Consider the following 26687-nt stretch of genomic DNA (forward strand, 5'->3'; position numbering starts at 1 on the left):
GAAAATGCAGACATTATATAAAAATCTATATATAGAAATTATTTGGCTTCCCACCAAGTAATATTATAATTTCTGAATTAAATTCTAAATTAAATTTAAAAATATCTAAATGTATAAAGTTTAGATTTAATTTTAATTGTCAAAGGTAGCTATTTGTTTAATAAATCAAATGGTCTTTGCTAGTTGTCCTTAGCCATAATGTAGTGATTAGTGTCCCTATCCTTAAAATAAGAAAACAATGGGAAATTAGAAACATGTCTCATTTTAGAAACTATATGCTTAGGGCAAGGTGTTAGTATTTTCTGAAGCAAGCCAATAAATATTCCAATATTTCCTATTATGCCATTGTAACCCTGAAACATACTTATTTAGGCCCCTTCACCAAATTCTGGCTCTTCATTCCTTTTCTTTTCAAATAAGGTAGAATGTTCAATAATCTCACATTTTTCTCCAAAATTACAGAAAGAACTTCTTACATTAAAATATATAAAGTTTTTTTAAGGCGTAGGTAAATTAACCGACCAATGTTCTAATGTTGTAAGAGTCTATAATCAAAAAAGTAATTTTCTTTTTTTTTTTTTTTGAGACTGAGTCTTGCTCTGTTGCCAGCTGGAGTGCAGTGGTGTGATCTCAGCTCACTGCAACCTCCACCTCCCAGGTTCAAGTGATTATCCTGCCTCAGCCTCCCAAGTGGCTGGGACTACAGGTTCCCGCCACTATGCTCAGCTAATTTTTGTATTTTTAGTAGAGACGAGGTTTCACCATGTTGGCCAGGATGGTCTCAATCTCTTGACCTCTTGATCCGCCCTCCTCGGCCTCCCAAAGTACTGAGATTACAGGTGTGAGTCACCACACCTGGCCCAAAAGTAATTTTCTAACTTGTCAGGTAGAGATAGAACCTTGACTGCTGCATGAGATGTTTATTGTTTTTAACAGATTTGCAAGGCAATATCGGCATCTATCTAGCCCTCATGAAAATAGAACAAAATTCTGATGGCCTGTAAGTTGAAGTAAATTGAACTAAAAAACAACAAAATTTTAATGTTTCCCCAGATAATGTTTTCTGCTATGTCATTTTTTGGACAATTATTTAAATAGTTTGAATCCATATATTTCTAGAAAAAATACATTTTATGACCTATTAGAAAAAAATTTATTGATGTAGTTTTAGAAAGCATCTCAGATATGTCCATATCACAGCTCCAAAAGTATCTAATTCACTACAGCATTAGTAATGTGATAGAGTGCAAGGTCCAGAATTTTTGAAATTGTGTTTTATGACATTTGAGTGAGATGTAAGTAGGTATTCCATGAAAAAAGTCTCTCTGGTCAAATGGATTTTAGAGACACAAAGTTGATATTAAAATAGCTCTTTATTGAAAGACTTTCTAGAGTATTTAAAATTACAAAGTACATTATGAAACTTCAAGAAGATGTATTATGCAATGATTCCAAACTTCTTTTACCACAGAATACTTTTATTATGAAACTTTACAAAGATATTCCTATTGTTCAACAATTAAACTTAAAATCTACTTTTACATAATATACAGCAAGAAGGCTTGGAAGGGTTTCAAAGTTAAAAATATCTAAAGAGTGTTAAATTTTATTTTACTGTGAGTTTTACATCTTATATTTTGAAAATAACCCTTTCTTTAAGGTTGCCAGGTAAAATATAGGACCTGTTTTTGTTTTGCTTTATCTGGCAACTCTGCTTGTGCTACTCATCTTTTATCTTCAGAATCTAGGCAAGTATCTGGTGCTTAGCAGGCTCTCAATAAATGTTACCCAAAAAAGCAAAAGAATATCTTAGTGAAAACAGAAGCACTTAAATTTCATTAACTTTGCCACCAAATGTACTATGCAAAGTGTGTGTATTATGCAAAACAACACTTTTGTATTCATTATATTATTATGCAACCTCCTGTCAAGCAGGTTGTTAAAAAAAAAAGAGAAATACACAATTACATAAACTGAAAAAGTCAACTGTCATTAAGATTTGTGTTTTTGTGTTAATATTAATACTTATTTGATTTAAATATCTTTGTACCATAAAAAGAATCATACTAAACAGATCACTGTCACATATTTTTATTGTTTTTAAAAAGCGATATAACATGATGCCATAAAATGTTCTTCAAACATAATTAAAACTGCACATATACAAAAAGGTAGCAATCTATTTTTAATGATAGAGCTAAGGAACTTATAATGATATAATGGGAGTAGTTTTCTTTTAAAAATATGTCAAATGCATTTACAATTAAGTAGCCATGCTTACCTTCTGCTTGTTGAATGGGGTCTTGCATAATCTTTTGGTAACATTCATACTGAGCTGTCATGATTTTATTTCTAGTAACTCCCAACTGAATTGAGTCCTCAGTACTCTCTTCTAATTCTGCTGTAACAAGAATCTAAGGGATTAAAAAAACAACAACATCAACTTCATGAAAAGGATTATGAAAATGTGTTTGTCAAAGGCAGTCTGTCACAGTGGAAAACAGCAAGTGCAGTGATAACTGGAAGATAAACTGGCTCTCTGTGGAAAAATCCCCAATTTGTAGTGTTTGCTATTTCCATGGTATAAATATCCCCACCATGTCCAATTTCAAAACACCAACAAGATGTCACCATTGGCAGAGTGGGAAAGCACAGTTGGTTCTCAGAAGCCTCTGGTAGCCAGCTCCAAGACATTCCTTAATATGTGTTCTGGAATGTAGACAGAGATGTCTTCCAATCTGACCCCAATGTTTTTCCTGGCTCTATGAATGACGGCAAGATATTGTCTGTCCCCTCCCCCAAAGCCTCTGCTTCCTTATTGTAAAATAGTATAAAATAGCATCAAGATAACAGAAGAGACATATCTGCTACATGGAAATACAATGTATTGCCATTGTCATGATATTTTGATAATCAAAATAATGGCAACATCATTTATGAGGTTGGTAAATAGAAATTTTTCTTGGATGCACATCAATAATGTTTTTGGACAAGTTATATACTTATTTTCTTCCAATATAGTAGCACTATTTTAAGCTTCAATTCTACTTTAGTTTCCACATGACTTTTTTTCTGATTTATAATATGAAGCATGAATAAACCTCTTTTTAACACTTTTAGCGGTAATTTTTGCATAATTTCTATTAACTGTATCCAATAAGCTGTTATCTTCCTATCCTTCCTTTGCCTCCTCATTGTAGTATTTCTTTTTTCTAGCAGGAAGTTGAATTTAGTAAAGTCAAAATGACATTCCCTCACTGGGTAGCACCACTCAAGCTCAAGTTTTACCATTGTGTGACCACCATTTAACAATAACTCTTTCATTCCTTTATTGTTTTAATTTCTAAATAAAGATTTATGCAGTGGTAGTGCTACACAATTAATAAATGGAAATGTAGAACGTCAAGAAAATTAATATATTTGAAAACCACATAACTCCTGTTCTCAAAAAGTCCGTAAAATTGCATAAATCCTATGATTTTTATCCCTACTTGGAACACAGACTCTGATTTATACATGATCTTACATGAATTCAAGAGGAAGAGTCACAACTTCTTAATTACAATAATCAGTTGCTAATCTGTTGCAGAATTACCTGCAGGAAAGTAATGTTCTATGCCCCTCGCTCAGTGGAGGGTGTGAGCTTAAGTCAACTTAAAGATATCATCTAAGAAGTGCAGGATTTGGACTCCTCCTAGACTTGGAAATGTTTGCTCCTAGACTTGAAAATGTTTTCAGATACAAATGCAGACAGGAATGTAGTCTTGTTTTTTTGCTTTTTGTTTTTTTCTCGTTTAGGTTTTCTGTATTCTCCAAGTTTCTGTTCCCATCTTTGTGGTGTTTGCTTGGAAACACCTCAAGAAAATTCTTAGCTGCCACAGGATTAGATGAGAGTATGTCTCTTGGTTTCTCATGTTTATAATGAGATAAGAGCACAGTCATTATTTTATTTTGAGGTAGAGAAAAATATGGGTGATTCATTACTATAATTAAAAATAAAATTAAGTGTATGAAGTATATGACTCCTCCAGCAGAGCAATTGAGTTTTTGTCTTATTTGCCCACCTTCCACCTTGGGCCCCATATCCCCAGTGTATACATGTAGAGAGGCAGATGAGTGTGCAGACTTACGCACACATCTGCCCCAAATTTAACATCAATGTCTGCTAATTTGAATGAATGATTGAGGAAATTAATTTAAAACAAAGTGCATGGTTCTAAATTGCCTTGCAATCGAGATATGTCAATCAACTGGCAGAATGGGAGAAACATCAATGGGAGAATCACTTTCTTAACAGATCTAACTCTGAATCTACAATTCTGGTTGAAACTATTTTCTCTACTATGTACAACATGTACCATAGAGTCATTCCATTTTTTTCAATCTCTGATTACTTTCCTCTGGTGTCTTACGCATTTGTGTGTATTCATCTTTCCCATTCTGATCCCCTCCACTTCCTTCTCATTCTATATCTGTTATAGGACTAAAAGCATATACCGAATGAAAACACATTATTGCTGTATCAGTTGGATATAAAAATGTAATTAATTTCTGTATCTAGTAACTTCATTAATATTCTTTATCAATTATAGGTATACTGGAAGCAATAACAGACATAATCATATATATATTTTTATGCTTACCATAAAAAAAGGCAAGAGAACCAGAAAATACAGGGTACACTTTTTCTCCATCATTAAGCCAAAATGGAATATGCTGTATAACATAAACTGTAGCAGAAAATAAAAGAAATATAATTCATCAATATTTATGAAATAAATGCAGATGATTCTCAACAGAAAATTTATTTTAAAACTACACGATAATTCAATAATTTTACTTTAAAGATTTTATTAATCATTTTTTTTAAGACAAGGTCTCACTCTGTCACCAAGGCCTAGTGCAGTGCCACAATCTTGGCTCACTGCAGCCTGGACTTCCCGAGTTCAAGCGATCTTCCCTCCTCAGCCTCCCAAGTAGATGGATTACAGGTGAGCGCCACCACACCCAGCTAATTTTTGTATTTATAGTAGAGAGGGGGTTTCACCATGTTGGCCAGGATTACATGTGTGAGCCACCCTGCCCAGCAGATTAAAATAGATTAAAACTGCAAATATTTAAGAGCATTATGGTGTCAAATGTTTAAAAGCATTATGGTGTAAAATGTTAAGGAGCTTATAAATACATTTTAATTTAATTTAATTAGACATAAACAAAAACTTATAGATAGATAGATAAGTAATTAGAAACAACTTGCATTTTTTGCCTTTACCAAAATTGGGATCAAATTATAAAGGTATTACAATAGACAGTTTTTCATGGACATAAAAAATTTTGATAGCATATTTTATTATAAAGCTTACCTTTATTTTCTGTAAGTATTCATCTCATTTTCAATTTTCTGACTCTTCAGTAATTTAAGGAAGGAAATTGTTCTCAAACAGTTTCTTGAGAATCAACATCTATACATCATTAAAATGTCCTTATAATTTAATAGAAATTATTCTTCACTACTGAAAATCAATTTTTTTAAATTAGGAAATAAAAGATTCCCTAAGTCATCTACATTATTCAAATAAGGTTTCAGGGAATGAAGAGTATCAAATAAAATATTTGTTTGAATATTTTTAATACTAAGTACAATTCTGAGCTAATGAAAAATGGCCTCTAAAATGCTACCCACTAGCTTCCTAATTCTAAGAGACAAGAAATGCTGTAGTGTTTTTCCAAATGCTTACACCCTGTGAAGTCCAGGAGCAACCTACTCTGACATATTGTCAGGATGTAGCCATAGAATATAATATTCATTTAACTAAATGATATGGTTTGGCCCAGTGTCCCCACCTAAATCTCATCTCGTAGCTCACATAATTCCCATGTGTTGTGGGAGGGACCGGGTGGGAGATAAATGAATCATGGGGGTGGGTCTTTCCATCGCTGTTCTCCTGATAGTGAATAAGGCTCACAAGATCCGATGGATTTAAAAACGAGATTTAAAAAAGCTCTCTTCTCTTGTCTGCTGTCATTATGTGATGTGCGTTTCACCTTCCGCCATGATTGTGAGGCCTTCCCAACCACGTGAAACTTTAAGTGCATTAAACCTCTTTCTTTTGTAAATTGCCCAGTCTTGGGTATGTGTTTATCAGCAGCATGAAAACGGACTAATACACTGAACACGCAAACAATATTTTTAAAGGAGAGAAAAAATTTCCAATCAACAGATATTTGCCACTGAACTGTGAGCTTAGATTTAATTTTGTTAGGAAACTAGTAATGATTTTATGACAGGGCTAATTTGGGAAAAATAATTATAAAAACCTTTTTTACATGTTCACAGGTTTTACTTATTATTTTTATTATGACATTCAGTGAGAGCACACCATTAATTGTCACAGAATTTGTGCCATTGCTAGCCCTCGCCAGTGACTCACCTAGAAGTTGTAGCAATCTTGTTTTATAGCAACCTTGTCAAGTTGTAGTTGACAAATTGAAGTTTGTAGCAGTCTTGTCAAGTTGTGGTAGTTTTCTTTTTAGTGGTAGCAATCTTTCGAATATTGTTTTCTCTTCTATCGGCCAGTATGGGTTTTTATTATTAGACGATCTTGAGAAAAATATAACCAAAATACCATGAATCATTGTATTAATTTTAATAAACATAGTGTTGTTATAAACAGAAAACAATGAATCAGTTTCTTTAATTCAGTAATTAATAAGTTAATATTTTAGTTTTTATTACATTTTACCATGAGAAAATTTAATTTCCCAATACTTACATGCACAATTTTCTCCAGACTCAAATCACATTTTCTCTTGGATCATATTTGACATTGTCTTTAAGAATTTCTTAAATTCAGGGGTCAAGACCTGAAATATTGATGAATGTAATAATTTAATATTATGCTAATGACCAAAATTATTTCCATGATAAATTAAAAACTTCAGAGAAAATACTGCTACTAAGATCATGTTTTTATTGAACAATTCCAACTTTTAAAAGCCTCTTTTGCTTACAATATATTTGAGTTATTATATAGCATTATCATATTCACAGCATGTGAAGTTTCAATATGAATTATAGATCTATATTATGAGAACACACTTGGTCTAGAAATGTACACATTTTCTATGAGTAAATAATTTTTAAAGAGCAGTTATGTCATTTTCACTTGAAAAATTATTGATTTTAGATATTTACATTTTTTTCATAGAATTACTAAAATGTTTTCCTTTGGCATTTCTAAGTTAGATAAATATTTCTTTTTTTTTTTTTTTTGAGACGGAGTCTCGTTCTGTCACCCAGGCTGGAGTGCAGTGGCGCAATCTCGGCTCACTGCAAGCTCCGCCTCCCGGGTTCACGCCATTCTTCTGCCTCAGCCTCTCTGAGTAGCTGGGACTACAGGCGCCCGCCACCACGCCCGGCTAATTTGTTGTATTTTTAGTAGAGACGGGGTTTCACCGTGGTCTCAATCTCCTGACCTCGTGATCCGCCCGCCTCGGCCTCCCAAAGTGCTGGGATTACAAGCGTGAGCCACTGCGCCTGGCCTAATATTTCTTTATTTATTGTATCTATAGTCATATAATTCCACAATCATTCTAAATTATACTGCCTTTAAAAATAAATTTTGTGTTTTAATCTTCTCAGTGGAGCTTTAATTATCATCAAGTATTAATAGCAAGGTGAAAGAAAGAAGAGTTGTTTTATTTTTGTACACATTTTTTGTGCAAGAGTTGAAAATAGTTAACAGATACAGTAACTCCTAAAACTCTCCTTATCATATTAATGATAATTTACTAGGATTTCTGTTAAAGAACAAAAAATTAAAGCAATTTACAATTCGTTATTAGACAATACTCTTACATGCACATTTCACCTGGAAATGTGATAGGGAATGATACTGGACACTTTACAGATTTGTTGTGACCATTAAATGATTTTGACTATATTGTGGAGCCCTGAAAGTTCCCAACTCATGGCATACTCTTGGCTAAGTTCTATTTCCCATGCAATTTAATCTAACCTAATGAAATGCCAACCTATTCAGCTTTATTTGTTAGATTAATATAAAAATTTACTTTATAGATTCTATATGCAAAATCACTTCCATATTTATGAACAGATATATTTTATGTTAAATTGATTACTTTAAACAATATCACATTCTTTATAATTATTCGTTTTGCAAAACTCTATCATTTAATCCATCCCTAAATATAAAAAAGTAATTAATTTTTGTATTCATGGTTTTATATAGGCAAAATTGCTTTTGCAAATCACTATTTGGTGTTTAACATAGTACCTGACACAATCTGAGTGCTCAAGAAATTTTTGCTAAAGAAATAAGAGATTCAATACTAAATAAATGATTGTACACATTTTTTGTGGAAGAGTTGAAAATAGTTAACAGATACAGTAACTCTTAAAACTCTCCTTATCATATTAATGATAATTTACTAGGATTTCTATTAAAGAACAAAAAATTAAAGAGATTTAAGGATTCTTTCTGATGGGCTGATTTCTGATTGTCTGCACTTTATAAATATATCATACTTTTCTCTATCACTTCTTTTTTTTTTTTTTTTTTTTGAGAAAGAGTCATGCTCTCGCTCTGTACCCCAGGCTGGAGTGCAGTGGCACGATCTTGGCTCACTGCAGTCTCCGCCTCACAGGTTCAAGAGATTTGCCTGCCTCAGTCTCTCGAATAACTGGTGTTACAGGCGCCCACCACTGTGCCTGGCTAATTTTTGTATTTTTAGTAGAGACGGGGTTTCACCATGTTGGCCAGGCTGGTCTCAAACTCCTGAGCTCAGGTGATCCACCCGCCTCTGCCTCCCAAAGTGCTGGGATTACAAGCGTGAGCCACCGTGCCTTGCCTCTATTACTTCTTTAATAATCACTAGTATGTTTCTTAGTATGAATGAAGATAGATAGTAACAAGTTCATGTGGTAAACTCAACCATTTTATCCCTAAATATATAGAAACCAATGAAGCAGAGCTCACATTTCTGAAGTTATCACATTTTTCCATCTAGAACTTAAAGTATAATCTATATTAGAAAAGTTACAACAATATCCCAAACCAGCTAAGCATAGCAACCCTTTTTTTCAGATATATTTTATTTTAATATTTGGTCATAATTTTGTTACAAATGTTTGTTGTTTTTTATTAGATGGAGAAACTTACATCAATTTTCATTTTTTCAGGATGGTGGAGACACTGGGTAATCTAACTGAATATTTTATTTAAGTAAATTTTAAAGAACTAAAGTATGGCAGAAAGCCTTTTGAATTAAACTATAGTTTGATCTTCCTTTGATTAACTTTCTTTATCTACTAATTTATTGGAATGTATGATTATTATTAGTAACATATCTATTTCCCTCGCAGATATGGTTTCATATCTGATTTATCTTTGCATCCTTTGTGACTGACAGTTAACAAATGTTTACCATATACATGAATGAGTAAATGAATTAAAACATGAACCAGTAAAGTACTTTAGGATCCTAAAGTCACAATCAAGAACACTGATCATAACTACTAATTGTAATTTATTTTATTAGAAAGTTTTAGACAGTGTTTGAATATGTACTGACAATGAAAATTGTGGGGATGTTTCTTATATCTACAAGTCTACTTTCTTACAAAATAAAATCCTGAAAACTATTCAGTTTTGAATTTTGTGATTACTTAGATGTTAAATAAACAGGAGTTTTATGTACTGCATTTGGAAGACATAAAGGTTAAGCCACATTTAGGGCATTGCAGTACATATTTAAGATATTAGTAGTTCATATTTTTCTGAATAAAAGTATATATATTTAAATATGCTAGTAACAATGTAAATAAATATTATTCTATTTAAAAATCAGTTATATCTTACAAAATAATTTGTTAATGATTTACACGAGTCAGGATTAAATTACCTTTAATATGCACATAAACTCCAAATATTGAGGGGCAAAGTGCTTCAAAAATCATGTTTGAAGGTTTTCCAAACCCCATATATTTGAAACACATTTAATGTGTTTCCATTTTCAACAAAAATAACATTATCATTATTTTTGTTGCTTATCTAATAGGCTTTGAAATCAGAGTTTCAAAAAGTGTCTTAGTGAAATATCTCTTAGTGGTAACTAAATCATCCTGACATCAATAATTAAAAAGTATTCAAGTCACAAAATATTTATTAATGCAAATAATTCCACTTTTATAGCTTTCCTTCTTTACCCTATTCCCTAATGATCTGGAAATTGTGCTACTAGGAATAAGGTGGTATTTTTCACTGTGTAAACTTGTGTATTCCTAATCAAGGGGGCAGGTGTATGGCCCCTGGGTTTGTCAAAGATGGAGCAGCAAGTTTAGGTTAGCAGCCATTCAAACACATGGTGGGCACCTGTACGCTCCATGAGATCTAGCAATGACCAAATCATTTGGTAGTGCAATTCACTTGAGTCATCTGTTTTGCAAAGGACCTATCAAAGTTTCCTTGCCAGCAGACACATGTGGTGAGAGGTAGTTATGGAGGAATCATCCCTTTCACCAAGAGGTCTCAAATTCCATAATAGATGAATCATGGCAAGGCATGTGCATAATGCCATTGCAAATATAGCTGAAAGCCAGCTTAGATAAACTCTCATACTGGGAGATGAAATGATGACATTGTTCTCAGGAGAAGTATGTTTAACTGTAATCCTTGGTTTCAGCTCACTGGTTCTCTGCATACTGCCTTTAATTGGCTGATTCAGCAAGTACTTCTCTATATATTTAGCTTTTTCTAAATGTATCTTCACTAAAACACAATTGATGCTAATTAACCAAAGCTGTTAAGCAAATCGTTTTTAATCTCTTTCAGATCTTGTTAAATTATTTACTGATAATTGAACTGCATGTTACATCATGAAATATAATAGTTTCCATTTAATTTTGAGGAGAGACCAAGCAAATAATGAAAATAGGTCAAGTTGAGTGATTAAGCCAGCCAGAGAATTTTTCCATGTGTTCTAAGGTTTGTTTAGTAGGAAAAGAACTTCAGAGTTGTGAAAGCTCTAATTTATACTGTTAAGTAAATTTGTAATCATATTGGCACTGCTAGTTGTTACTGCCATTTTCTCTTCAAGAGCTGCTAGTCTCATGGTTCCTATAAGTACTCTTTTATTTTCCTTTTTCAAAACTAAACAAAGTGGTTTATTACTAGAAATGAGATAATTTTCTTTACTATGCAAAAAGAATTTTAAAAGCCCTTTATTTCAAAATGTTTTCCATGCTTTGGCCCCCAACATCTTCAATATTAAAATAAAAATGATATATTTCATCACAAAAAGAACTGTGAAAAATAAAAATGTCTTAAAATCTGAAATAACTTTTGAAATATGACTGCCTAGTCACTCAGAATTTATGTAATTTACAATTCTGGTTTTATTTCTTAATATATTATACATCTACCGAGACAATTTTCCCAAATTTCCTCTGAGACAATTTTCCCAAATACTTAAATTTTAAGAGGGCAATCTTCTCGACATGCAATAGTGTAAACCATGTTTTATTGTATAAGCATTAGAAACCAATGTGACTTAATCAATACTTGTAAGAACACAAAAAAAACATAAATCCTGAACATGCATACCAGTGCCTTGCAAGCCTATTTCTTATTTTCTAAAATGTGTATTATTCCTATACATACTTTCAATTAATTTATGTTTCTTTATAATAATTATTTTTCATTGAGTCACCTAGCCCTAATATTGAAAGTGTATGTTCACTCCAAGATTAAGAAAAATAATAACTTAATCTTTTGTTTCTGTATTTTTGAAATAACTTCGATTTTTACAGGCTCTAAACCATACTCTGTTTTTCATTTATGTATCCATTCACTAAACGTTGGCTAACAGAAGTACTTTCTACACATATTTAATTTGCCATAAGGTTCACCAACCTGAACCTTTGTGTGAGCAAAGTTGAGCTATGTCCTATATATTATATTAACATGCTTTCCCTTACTTATGGCATATTAAACAAGCTACGTATCTCTTGAATCAAAACAAGGAATAAACACTCCACTCCAATCCCAGGGTTCCACACCTGCATGGCAGATGGAACTTATTTCAATCATTCTACACAATCTAAAAAATGTCAAAGTTCAAGAGCCTGGTTAACTTATTTTTCTCACTGCTTATTTTTGGAAAACCTAAGTCTTTGTGCTAGAATTGTTGTTGCAAGTTACTATCTTTACTTCCAATAGAGTCTTTTTATTATTCATTATTTTTTTTTTAGAGACAGGATGTCACTCTGCCCCAGCTGAAGTGCAGTGGTACGATCATAGCTCACTGGTGCCTTGAACTCCTAGTCTCAAGTGATCCTCTCACTTTGGTTCCTTGAATTGTTAGGATTACAGGCTTGAGCTCCTGCACCTGACCTCCAATAAAGTATGAAAAAGAAATTCCAGTATAAGGCTTTAGTGCCCACTTCAACCTAGCTTGGAATGTCACTCACACTTTTAATATATAAAGCCGTTAGTAAAACAAAACATAAAGAAGCTTCACTTTCCTGAAGCCATGTTACTGATATAAGATTATAACTCAAGCTATGTGTCCTCTTTAGGATGTCATTTGAGTCATGCATTATTTTTTAAGCTATTGAGTGAGCAGGTGCCAAATCACTGATGTAGTACACACCATGTCCTCAAAGTGTGAGGTTGTGGACCACCTGCATCAGAATCATCCCCAAAACTTGGTGAAAATGTTAAAATGGCCAGGCTCCACCAAGGACCCTCTGGAATAGAACCTTTTGGAGAAGAATTTAGGAATCTGCATGTTTAATAAGCACCCAAGTAAATTCTTGGCCTGTTATACTTGCGGAAGCACAATATAAATACTTCATCCTCACTGGGACATGCCGAAACCTGAACACATTTGTATTTCACGGTTTCTAGGTACTAGCCAGACTATTTTAAGAGGAACTATAAAGTATAAATCAAGCAAAATATTCTGCAGTGTTCCCAGGCATTATTAATGTCACAGAACTCCTAAAGCAAGTAATTCAAATATCTATTTTAAAACATACCATGTAATCTTATAATTATTTCTTTATGTGTCTCTGCCATGAGATTGTGAGCACAGTAAGAATAGGGCAGGCAGCATATTCATCTCCAGGGCTACACACCCTAACAAAGTGATTGCATAAAGAGGGTATACAGAAAGTGTTTTTAAAGTAGATTGCTTATAAAATAAATTTAATCAAGTTGAAGAAACCTGATGTTTTTAGTTATTCCTAACCTTTTCAAGCCTATTACAATTTTCTGAGTCAAAAAAAAGACCATTGACTCGATTCTACTCCAAAAATTTCTGATTCAGGTCATCGTGCTTGGGGACCAGGAACAAGCATTTTTTTAAGTTTCCCAGGTGATTTTAATATATAGCTAGGGTTGAGGATACCTGGAATAGATAGAAGATTCACATGGCAGGCAGAATGATAGGCATACAAACCTTTCCATGCCCTATTCACCAGAATCTTTGATTACAGCTATGACTTAGGTTATGGATCTTAAAATAGAATGATTGACCTAGGTTATCTTGAATTATCCAGGTTGGTTTCAAATAATAACTTGAGCTCTTAAAAGAAGAAAAGAAAGGGTGAAGGGTCAAAGAGATGCAGCACAAGGGGAAGCAGAAAAGATAAAAGCATGAGAAAGAGTTGATTCCTTGTTGCTGACTCTGCTGTGGAGCCCACATGCAAGGACTAGAAAGTGGCCTCATGCCAGCAAGGAAATGGGGACTTCAGTCCTACAACCACAAGGAATTGAATTCTACCAACAACCTGAATGAGTATGGAGGCAGGTTCTCCCCCAGAGTCTACAAAAGGGAATGCAGCCCTGCCATTACTTTTATTTTGACCGTGTAACACTTGAAACAAAGAAACAAGCCAAGGCAACAGAACTGACCAATAGAACTGTGAGGTAGATAGTAAATAAGTGTTGTTTTAAGTTACTAAATTTATGGTCATTTGGTACAGCTAGGATAGAAAACTAATAAAAATCCTTACCTGACAAAAATTACATTTTTTTTCCATCAAACCAAAGTAGTAACTCTGCTTCCCAACTAGCCAGTCATTCCTCTTAAACTTACAATACATTCATCCTCCTGCAAGACAATCCCATTAGCTAGAAGTGTTTCTTCTAAGCTGCTTCTAAATTGCTGTGTAATTTTAAGAAAATCAACTCAACTATTTTCTGCTTGGTTTACTCAACTAGATAATGAGTATAAAACTTGATAGTTAATTGAGCTTCCTGTTTTCTGTTGCATACTAATTAGAAGACACACACTAAAGTCAAAGAAACATATCTTTAATGCTAGTTCTTATACACTTAAACTCTCTCAACTGATTTTCTAACCTGAAAATTTGCATAGAAGTAGTGGCTGTTTTTAGAAGGTTAATGTAACCAGTAAATGAGATAATGCCAATCAATGCCTGGCTAAATCAATGTTGCCTATAACTTTTATCATAGCTCACCTTGTCGGATTATTTCAAGTGTTAAATTACATGATAGATATAAAAAACTTGCTTAATAATAAATATACAATAAGCATTAGCTATTGCTATTTTCTGTATCCCTCTATAATTCTGTTAGTCATGGCAGTAATAATGTTGACTGAACAAACCAGGCAAATCCAGCGTTCAAATTGTGACTTGGCCAAAGTCACAAAGATGCTTAGGTCTGACTCCAAGCTCAGAACTCAGGTTTTCTGACCTTAAATTTCTACCCTTTGCCCTGTATCATACTGACTCGGACAATGGAGTTGTTTATTTGCATAAAGTGAAGGACACATTTCTATTTTGCTTATTCAGTTATTTTGCTTAACCACCAGTTTTCTCATTACATGTCACTTGTACTCATCAAACACATTTATACTTTTTCCCAACAATTTCTTCTTTTCATTCCTCTTCTTAGCAATGTCATATTCGATTCTTTTACAAAGCTTACATTAATAAATGGCTTGACAACTCATACTTGCCATTCTGGCAAGGTCCCAAAATAAAAACACATGTACTGTCTCGTTTTCTAGCACTTTAAAAAATGCATTTTAAATGAAGAAAACTTCTAGAAATTAAATTTGTTATCCTACCCTATTTATTGAGCATCTACTTTTACCTAGTTTGGTAGTGTGAAGGTAGTAAGATATAAGTTAAGATTTCTGCCCTCGATAAAAGTATTTATCAAGTTGGAGAACAGTATTCTACTGCTTTTGAGGCTTACTTCATTGATTTCAAACACTCTCCATGGAACTCATTCATAAGGTTCTAGTGAGGGATGATTTTATCAACATTTAAAACAGGAAGTTAGTGTCTTCCTCAGTCCTACCTCTGTCATTCATTGAACCTGGGCAAATTCCATGCCTTCCCAGGTGTTTCCTACTCACCAAACAAAGCATTAGGGTAAAAGGATTAAGCCTTGAGTAAGAGTTCAAAATTTATATGAAAAGAAAAAAATGATTGTTTTATAGAAACAGTTTTTACTCCAAGTAACCTAAAGCCAAAATAGCCTTAAAACCAAATCTCTCCTGACACTGTTTTGTTGTTGTTGTCGTTGTTGTTGTCGTTGCTTTCCTGTGGCTCAGGAAGACTTTGTGTATGTCTCCTACTACCTAATAGCTCAGGGGAAAAAGCGGACCATTTGGCTAATTTTTCTCTCATTACATGAGAATTCAGGGAAAACATGTCTAGGCCAAAAAATAAAAATAAAAAATAAAGAAAAGAAAAAAATCACTTATCTTGCTCTCACCTCTTCATATACTGCGTCTTTTTAGAGCTATTCTTACTTTTGAAAGGCCATTCGAGAAAAGTCTAGTTCTCTCTTCTCCACTGTAGAAAGTCCAAATTAGAAAAGCAAGCACACTTCTTCATTAGCCCGCTTTCCAGATGTCTCAGAATGGAATCTGGTAAGTTCATGTACCCTGAGCTAAACTTATTACCATCATCATTGGAACAGGCTTAATGCTCATAGGACTAGAAATTAACATTTCCTGAATTTTGGTTACATTGAGTTTTTATCTTCTTTGCATTTAAGAGAAAATCACTAAGCCAAGACTTTTAAATACACAGAGTAACAGAAATTATAAGACACATTAAAAAATGATTCAACAATGCCTAAACTCAACAAAGTAATTAAAAAAAAGAAAATTATTACATTTAAGCCATTAAATTCCTATGGATGACCTGGTATAGAAACTGCCTATTTTTAAAAGTCATCAAAAACTCTCATGAAAACTTCTAGAAAGTATTTTATTTTGGAAGAGATGCCTAAATTTAATTGTAACTATTAAAATCCACATTAAAATTCACATATAAGGAAGCATATATTGTTAATGTTGTCTCACTGGTTAATGATACAGTCTTTCTTTTTCCAGAGAGATATTGACATTTTTAAAGTAGTATCCAACTGACATTTAATCATTCACATAATGAAGGGATGATGTCTAATACCAGTTACAAGTAGAAACAATAGTTGTACTGGTTATAAATATGAGTTAGACTTCTTGTATTTATTTATTTATTTATTTATTTATTTTGAGACGGAGTCTCGCTCTGTCACCCAGGCTGGAGTGCAGTGGCGCAATCTCGGCTCACTGCAACTCCGCCTCCCGGGTTCACGTCATTCTCCTGCCTCAGCCTCTCCGAGTAGCTGGGACTACAGGCGCCCGCCACCACGCCCAGCTAATTTTTTGTATTTTTAGTAGAGACGGGGTTTCACCGTGGTCTCGATCTCCTGACCGCGTGATCCCCCCGTCTCGGCCTCCCAAAGTGCTGGGATTACAAGTGTGAGCCACCGCGCCCAGCTGACTTCTTGTTTTTAAAATCCAACTCAGTCACACACTAGCAAATTAAACAACTTCTTTAAGAATAGTTTTCTTTTCTGCAAAATAACTCCTAAACCAGAAAGCTATTGTAAAAATAAAATTAGATAATATAAACTTCTTAGAATGCACTAAATATGACTTATTTTAATACCACATTAAAGTTTTTGTAAATATGAGTAAGCTTATTATACATATTTTCATTTATTTGCCATAATTTCAATAACACTGTATGTGGAAAACTAACACTGTATTTCAAGGTGGTGGTTATGTGCATCTTGAGTTTTTTTTATCTTCTGCAGAAATACTATGGTTGTTTCTTTATTCTCTCATTTAAGTGGTTATGAAAATATCAAATAAAGCGAATTGTAAGTATATTCCCAGATAGGATATTAATCTAGTTAATATGACTGCACAATTACTAATACTGAGCCTATATATAACCCAAAGCTCCAGCAAATTATTTATAACATTGTAATCAAATATGAACTTCTTAAAGAATATAATGCTAAGCCAATTAAAAATAAGACATAAAACCTCCCAAATTTTACTTTAATTTTTTCTTTTTTATTTGTATAAATTTAAGGGGTATAAGTGCACTTGTATTGCATGAATGTATTGTGTAGTTGTGAAGTCTGGGCTTTTAGTGTAACCATCACCTGAATAATATACATTGTACCCATTAAATAATTTCTTATCCCTCACCCCAGCTACAACCCTCCCACCCTTCTAAACCACCAATGTTTATTATTCCACACTCTATGTCTTTGTGTATACATTGTTTAGCTCCCGCTTATAAGTCAGAACATACAGTATTTGACTTTTTGAGTTGTTTCACTTATTTTAAATTGGCTATAATAGCCTTTCCTAACACTGTACTGGAACAACAAAAGAAAACATTGACTCTATGCTTACTTGCTTATTTAATGAACATTCCAGATTGAACAGTTGAATAACTATTAAAGAGAGATAATTTTGTGATTAAGTTTGGGACTTCACTTTACACTGTAAAGTACTTACTCACGGGACTAATTTTCCCATTGTGGGCATAATTAGCCATTTTCCGGTGATTTTGGTCACCCTCTTTTTATTTGAAAGAGGCAAGCGGCCAAATCTAAGCCCAATTAGTAAAAGGTGGAAGGGAGCCTGAAAAAAATGCTTTGTACTTGATGGAACACTCTCCCTCCAGGAGATCTAATATGGAAAGAATTAATTGCTCAAAGAGCACTGAAACAAAACACATCTTTCCAGCTCTTTGGAATAAGAGCTTTATACCTATTTTCCTTCCACAAAGTCAGGAGTCAAATGCTATGTGAAAACATGTTTTGTTTTGTTTTTCCCACCAACAATAAAATCAGAAAATATATAATTCTGCTATAATTTTAAGTTGCATACCAGTCCATAAGCAAAGTTATGATATTCTTGTTACATTGAGCTTTCCAATCATTCTCAAAATAAAATTTATATGGCACCTACTAGCACATTCCAACTTTTAGGACGTAGAGGAACTCTGTTGATACTGTCTGTTTAGCACATCTTCTTTATTGCCCTTAATAAAACGAACCTTTTTCCCTATAGAGAATCCATTCTCTCTGGTTCAAGTAAGACCTCCCTCTTGATCACTGAAGTAGGAACTGATTGAAATCTGGTCAGACTAGCACAATCCTCTGATTAAATTTAGCTTGGTCATGGACATGTGTGGTCCAACCAACACCACTGGAATTCTCCCTGGGACATTTGTATTGTTGTTATTAGGGAAGCTTTTTCTTTCTGCTGGGGTTGCAAAGCAAGTACAGCATGAATATCAGACGATTCTCATGCATCCTTCCTATCATACAGAGAAAATGTTAAAAAATGCGGTCAAGTGAAGGCAATCAGCTGAGAGCTCAGGATTGGTGGAGAATCCAATAACGTTAGAGCCCTTTAATTTGGCCATATTTGAAGGCAGATACAATTCTAGAAATCCTCACAAATTAGCCATTAAATTACGATTTATGCCTAACTGATTTATTTGGAGCAGTGTAGTGGAATAATCACTATGTGTGGAATAAGAAGGCTCCATTTTGCATTCTGATTGTGATTGAATGCCCTGAATATTCTTAGGTTAGTCACTTTGCTGGGTCTTCGTTTCCTGACCTGTAAAATGAGATGGCTTCAAGCACCTTTTCATCTTGTAATGTAGATATTTACAGATTGTTTTCTTTTTCACAAAAGAAGAGTATCATTGTTTACACCCAAAGCATATTCCATGCCCAGCCAATAGGAGTTCAAAACTGACTTTTTTATCCAAATACATCTATGGAGTAATTTTTTTCTAAAGATGAAATAGTCTTAGCAGTATACGCTCTTGGATAATCCACAACTAATATGTACCTATGGCGAGATATTCATACCCAGCTCAAAAAGTAAACGCAACTCTTAGATAAAAACATAAGAGTAAAATGTTTGTCACCTCGGGTTAGGCAATGGCTTTATAGATATGACATTGAAAGCGAAAGTGACAAAAAACAAATTAGATGACATATAAATTATAAACTTTGTGTTCAAATTATACTATCAAGAAAACGAAGAGACCACACACAGAATGGGAGAAAAAAATTGCAAATCACATATTTGAAAGCGACATATAGCTAGAATATACAAATAAAGCTTACTGCTCAATAATAAAAAGAAAAATCTTCTCTGCCAATTAAAAAATGGGCAGAGAAGATATGGAGTCAATCTAAGTGTCCATCAACAGATGAATGGATAAAGAAAATACGGTATAGACACAAAACAGAATACTATTCAGCCATAAAAAAGAATGAAATCTTGTGGCATCGTGGATGAGCTGGAAGGACATTATGTTATGTGAAATAAGCCCAGAAAAGAAAGATGAATACTGTATGTCCTCACTCATATGCAGAAGCTAGAAAGTTGATCTCGTAGAAGTAGGGTAGAATGGTAATGACTGGAGTCTGGGGTGGGTAGCAGGGAGAGAGTGATATGGAGAGAATGGCAAAAGAATTACAGCTGGATAGGAGGAATAAGTTCTGGTGTTCTATAGACTGTGGAGTAAATACAGTTAAAAATAATTTATATTTTCAAATAGCTAGAAGAGAAGATTTTGAATTCTTTGAACACAAAGAAACAATATGTTTGAGGTGATTGATATGCTAGTTACTCTAACTTGATCACTACACATTGTATGTATTGAAATATCACCCCATAAATAGGTACAATTATTATGTGTCAGTTTTTTTAAAAAATTGATGGGCAAAGGATCTAACAAATACTCAATAAGCTCACGAAAAGATGTTCAATATTCTTAGTCATTAGGAAAATGCAATTCCAAACTATAATGAAATACCACTTCATACCCACTAGGATAGATATAATAAAAAAGAGAGACAATAACAAGTGTAAGAAAGAATATGGGAAATTATAACCATCATATATTGCTTATAGGAATGTAAAATAGTGTAACCATTGATAAACACCTTAGTAGTTTTTCTAAATGTTAAACATAGTGTTACTATATGACCCAGCAATTCCACTTTTAGGTATAAACTCAAGAGAAATAAAGACAGATATCCAAACAAATGCTTGCACGTGAATATTCTTAGCATCATTTATAATAATTAAAAAGTGGAAACAACTCAAATATTCATCAATTTGTGAATGGATAGACAAAATATGATATATTCCCTACAATGAAATATTATTTGGCAAGAAAGAGGAAGGAGTACTTAATGCATGCTACCTACAGCATGAATAAACCTTGTAAACATTATGCAAAGTGAAAAAAGTAAAAAAAAAGAAACATATTATATGATTCTCGTTTATATGAAATATCCAAAATAGGACAATCTATAAAGATGGAGGAGCTATTAGGGGTTACCTAGGACTCAGGGGTTGTGGCAATGGAGAGTGATTGCTAATGGGTACAGGGATTTTATTCAGAGTAATGAATGTGTTCTAAAATGATAGTTGTACTACCTTGAGAATATATAAAAACCATTGAATTGTATTCTTTTTTCCTTTATATTTTAGGCTCAGAGGGTATATGTGCAGGCTTGTTACATGGGTGTATTGTGCAATGCTGAGGATTGGGCTTCTAATGATTCTATTGCCCAAGTAGGGAACATACTGAATTGTACACTTTAAGTGAGTGTACTCATGAAGTGTATGGGTATATGATTTATAGCTTAGTAAAGCTGTTTTTTAAAAAGTAAATGCCACAAGGCCATGTGTATCTAAGGAAAGACTTAATGCTGATCATTTAGTCTTCTCTCTCACCTCTCCTGCCTTCTTTAGTTAAGAGACAGATGATATTCACGTTGTAAAACAAAACACATCGGTCAAAGAACCTTCCTAGCTAACACAGCATATCATGCATGTAAACTCTGAATTGCTCCTTCAATTGGATACATTATTTCATGTTCAACAACAAATTAATTCTATTTTATATATATAGAACTGTTTTGATTTGAAAAACGTACATTTTGCTTAAAATTTATTTTGAACAACTAATTTTTAATTCATGCACAAAATATTGTATTTCCTTTGATAAATAAATTTGTTTATAAAAATAACCATTGTACATAGTTGAGGGAAAAGATCTATATACATACTTAGAAAATTTCCCTTAATTTTAGATAGGATCTATAATTGTTTATCTTTTTCTCCTGTCAGTGATTTCACTTTACAGATTTTACTTTCCTATAGGAGTGGAGCACTGACAATTTACATACAAAAATGTAGATATTTTATTATATTTGTGATTTCTGATATTTTAATTGTGTTATTACAAATAGAAACATCAAAAATACAGGAGAAATATTAGCAAGAAAAAAATATTGAACTTTGGTTTATTCTTGGAACTTAACCCAGGTTAGAAATTTTACATCCTAACTATACTCCTCCTATGGAGCTATTACATGGTGAAAGAAAACTAAAGATGGGAAAAAGAAATCAAGGAAACAAGGAAGGAAGAAAGGAATAAGGGAAGGAAGGAAGAAAGGAAGAAGGGAAAGAAGGAAGAAGGGAAGGAAGGAAGGAAGGAAGGTTGGAAGGAACGAAGGAGAAAAATCAATATGTGTGTCTCAGGTAAATGCACACTTTAAAAAATTGTTATTTTTATTAAAAGCAAATAAAATGTTGATATACTAAAATTTGTTTCTCTGGTGTGTCTCAATTTCTTACAAATACTAGATATAACTCCATCTTAGTACCTTTTACTATATTAATATATTCATTCATTCAAACATTTATTTAGAACCTCATATGTTCCAAAAGTTATATTAAGTTCTAGGGATCCAGAAATGCTAAAATTTCTGCTTTCGGAGATACTTAAAACTCTGTAGGAGTAGAATGATATGTATAAATATGAGTAATACAGTATTATAGGTACTCAATTAAATTTTATGTGTCTAATTGATCAGCTGGAATGATGTATTTTACATGGAGGAAGTATGTTTGCAAGTGTGTGTGTGTGTGTGTGTGTGTGTGAGAGAGAGAGAGAAAGAGAGAGAGAGACATCTACGTAGAGAATATGATACTTTTGTGGAGTGTGGACATACCAGGTGCTTGAGAGATGCAGGATACATGAGATGAGAGATGAGGCTTTACAGCAAGACAGAAAAGCAAATTAATGGTACTTTCTGTTGTATTGAGGAGTTTTGATTTAATGCTCTAAGATAGACATTTTCATTTTGAATATCTACTCTGATTTACTGGTAGTGGCAGCCAGAACTGCTACACTGAGCAATGTTAAAGTTAATCTAGTCCAGTGAATCAGAAAGAGTCTCCTGATTCATTAATGATGTCTGCCATGGCAGCATCCTGAGAAGGAATGGCATGTATTCCATATATGCTGTTGCATGAAATGAATAATAATTGTAGGAAAGTTACCCAGTAGAGCCATATGACAAGATTTTCATTTTAGAAATATGAAATATGATGGTATTTGGAGGTGGGGCCTTTGGGAGATAATTGGGTTTAGACGAAGTGATGGGATTAACATCCTTATGAAAAGAGAAAGAAAGAGATAGGCAATCTCTCTCTGCGTGCATGCACCAAGGAGAGACCTTGTGAAGATACAACCCGGAAGAGGGCCCTCACCGAGAATCCAACCATGCTGGCACCCTAATTTCAGACTTCCATGCTCCAGAAATGTAAGAAATAAATGTTTGTTGTTTTACCCACCAAGTCTATGGCAATTTGTTACAGAAGCCTTAAACTGGCATGATGCAGAAAAATATTTTAAAGTCAGAGTTATTTTAAAAGGTTTCATGTATAAGGATGTGAGAGCTTGGCAAGTGCAAGTAAAGTAAATTGATTCCTGAAACTCAATCATGGGTATCTGAGTGGGTTCCAATCACTACTATAGAGAATACCATAGAATAAAAGGGATGGTGGGGAAATACCTGAGTGCGGTTCTCACATCTTGAAGAAAAAATTGTCCAGGAGGGTTTTTCCGCACAGTTCTGTAGATCAGCAAAGGAGGGCCTTGAAATAGAAGTTTCACACCCATCGTCATAGGACACATTTGCAGTTAAAGAAAGGTGACATTTTGTTTGGAAAGGCAGTGTATGCTAAAACATGTATTGGAATTGAATTATAACATTTCAAAACATTCGTGTTTAAGGATTTCAAAGTTAGTAACAAGGTGAACTGGATAAAGGGTAGAGTTTGCTAGGTACAAGGCACTAAAAGTACAAAGGCATGGGTACAGAAGTGAGCACAGCTGTGTAACTAGAGGTAAAAGGACAGGCCTGTGAGAAGCTTGAGGTCTTTGGGGAAATTAATGAGTGGAAACCTGGAAATGTGACTTCAGACATTTGCTAGACAAAGTACCATGAAGCACTCTATGAACTGCTGTAATTTTACACATACCAAACACAGCTTATTTTTAATCATTTACTCCTGTGACTAAGTCTGGGTTATAATTTAAAAATAGATCTTCCAGTGCAAAAGAAGTTGCACAGGAAGGAGCTCCTTGCTGAATTAAGCGTTGCTTAAGTGAGAACTGCCGCTTAAGAACAACACGTTCCCTGTGAAAAAAGATGGCAAATCCATTTCAGTGAGCCTAACCTTTACCAAGTGCTATTATCAACTCAATTGTATGTTTTTTCCTGTTTCACAAACATGTTCCCAAAAGACTTTTAAAATAGCTTTCTTTCCTGCTAAATTGTTGTGCCAAGCACTTTTTCTGATTTGCAGCCTTAACTGGACCAGGATATGTTAAAAAAAAAAATGCCCTGTCACGCTTGACAGAGTTTAATAGACCTTAATGGCAACGGCGAAACATTTTCCTAATGTGACTGTCCCTCCCTCACTGAATCTTAAGACAGTGCATTTTTATCAAAATATAAAATACCCTGAAGAAACTAAAGAAGCAATAGTGTCTTAAAAAGTTACTCTATTAAATCAAAACATCTAGTGAAAAATCTGTCCACCAAAGTAAGATTTTGTTTTCCTAACAAAGAGAAAAATGTCACTACAGAAAATAAATTTTATAAAAGTTAAAATCATCTAAAAAATTAATGATGTGAAATGGTTCCCTAGGTATGTTATAAACACTTTTATTTATTTTTTTTTTTTTTGTAGAAAACACAACCATAACATCCTGAGGTCTATCTTGGTCATTTCAAAATGAATCCCATGCATTGCTGGAGTATTTTTCTCAAACTGCAACTTGGCTCGTAGTTTACCGTGTGTGTCTGTCTTTCCAGTGAGGAGTTTCTTCACTAAATTCTTTCTGAGCTGCAATAACAATGGCAATCTCAAAAAGTAAAAAAAACGATGACGAAAGTAAGTAAAAAAAAAATACCATCTGATTGACACTGGTGGAGGCTATGGCTAGAAAACTCACATGAATGAGGCTTTCTGGAGCAGGAGTCAGTACGGGTATCTGAATAGAACGCTGTTTTAGACAGCAGATAACAACAATGAAAAATAATAGCAGTAGGGACTTGTACCAGAGGGAAAAAAAGAGCAGTAGAAAGCGAGACACAGGGCAGAGAGCACAGGTTTCACACGGAACGACTCTGGGTTTGGATACTAGGGTTTGGATACCAGCTGTGGAACTGCAGTATTTCCTAACTGGAATGTAGGCAGAAACCTAACCTGTGAGCTTCACTTTCTGTAGCTCTAAGATGGGGCAATACATGTCTCATAAGTATATTGTGGGGGTTAAATGTAATAACCCACACAATTCCGTATCACAAGGACTAGGAAGTGATAACTGCTAAGTGAGTGGTGGTCCTCCCCTGCAGCAGAAATGGAATGTCTTGGTTTGCTTTAATTGGCCTCAGTTAGAAGACTTATAATTTTGAGTAAAATTATATGTGAACATTTAACAATGCCAACTTTCCCAGTTTTCTGTAAACGAGGCTTTGTGAGCTCATGAACACATGGTAGGATTTTAACATATTTTAGCGTGAGTAAGGATGGGCACTGTCTCCAAAATCACTTGTTTTCTCACCAATACTAATCGTCTCTGTAGGCATAACACTCTGCTTCGTTATGGAGTACCTTTTAAATATATATTAACCCTCCCTTCTAAGGAGTGGTAATAAACACCATGTTAAAGTCTGTCATCTTTTCTCATCATCCCGAGGACAGTATTGTTAAGGAGGTGAATACTTTTATGTCTTGTCACAAACACAGACTCTAAAATGACTTGCGTATTTGCATTATTACTCTTGATTTTTATTTGTTTAATCAATTCCTAGAGGAAGAGGAAAACCAGTGAAACTGAAGGTGTGGGATTCATTACCTGGAATTAGCACTAAGTTATTAGTTGGAGATAAATTTGTGCAAGGAGATAAAATGCAAATGGCTGAAACAGAAAGAAAGAAAGAAAAGCTTGCAGCCAGCAATTAAGCTTAAGCAGAAAGTTTGTTTGGAGGAATGGCTGCTGAGTTCCTGAGATACTTAGCACGCAATAACTAGGGAAATCACTTAAGAAGTTTTGTCCTTATGAAGTACTTCCATTGGACTATTTAAGTCCTGTGTGTGTATACCTGTCTTGTCTGTATGTAGGGATGTGTGTGTGTGTGTGTGCATTTACATGTGCACATGTTTTAGCCATTTGGGACAAGCCAATGTTGTGTCTGTTAATATAAAATAGTACCAATGTGGGGCTCTGAAGCAGTTGGGCTTTATCATCTCACTCAGAATGACTTGTCAAAACTTGACACCAGACCACCCAACCACCATTCCCAACCAACACAAAACAAAACAAAACAAACCAACTAAACAAAAACACAAACCTGATATGTTGTATGTGAAAAACATCAGTTCATCATCTAAAATTATTGTTTAAGCTCAAGAGCAACTCAAGTAATTTCTTGGCCTGTAATATTGCATATATTTTGTTTTAACTCTATTTTATAAAAATTATTTGTAAGCAAACATGTTCCTTGAAAAACTGGAAGTAAATGTACTAGTGTAAATGTACAGAATATTCAGTACACATTTCAAATTTAAATTCCTACTAAATATCATCATCATAAAACATATCTTAGGTGAATTCTATCTCTGCAAATGTAGAACACCACTTGGTAAGAAAAAGGGAAAGGCAAATAAAAGAAAAGAAAAGGAAGCATTGAAAATCTAACTGTATATTTATTTATTTTTATCTATGGTCTTTGTAACTAACCATTCCTGGTAATGCTGTGGTTGGTACTCAAAGATCCAATAATTGTTAGAAAAAATATGTGGTTTGGTCACTTTTTGCTGCATACATATGAGAAAGAGAAAAAGACACAGAGAAAGAAAAAGAAGACAGAAGGACAGTCTTACTTGGTTTATTTCCTACTAGAATAGGAGTGATGGAATCAACATTATTAAAT

At 33.8% G+C, this 26687-nt stretch overlaps 1 protein-coding gene across 1 annotated transcript in view; it reads right to left on the bottom strand.

Moving 5' to 3' along the window:
* Positions 1–26687, bottom strand: part of CALCRL (calcitonin receptor like receptor) — a 107330-nt gene that overhangs the window by 39115 nt on the left and 41528 nt on the right. Inside the window, exons 3-6 of the mRNA XM_030803458.1 lie at positions 6774–6864; positions 6432–6601; positions 4644–4730; positions 2282–2414 (exon numbers count right to left, since the gene is read on the bottom strand). Of these exons, the coding sequence (XP_030659318.1) occupies positions 2282–2414; positions 4644–4727 (217 nt within the window). The 5' untranslated portion in view covers positions 4728–4730; positions 6432–6601; positions 6774–6864. The remainder of the gene's footprint in view (positions 1–2281; positions 2415–4643; positions 4731–6431; positions 6602–6773; positions 6865–26687) is intronic.

This window comes from Nomascus leucogenys, chromosome 22a, assembly GCF_006542625.1.
Source record: "Nomascus leucogenys isolate Asia chromosome 22a, Asia_NLE_v1, whole genome shotgun sequence".
Lineage (NCBI taxonomy): Eukaryota > Metazoa > Chordata > Mammalia > Primates > Hylobatidae > Nomascus > Nomascus leucogenys.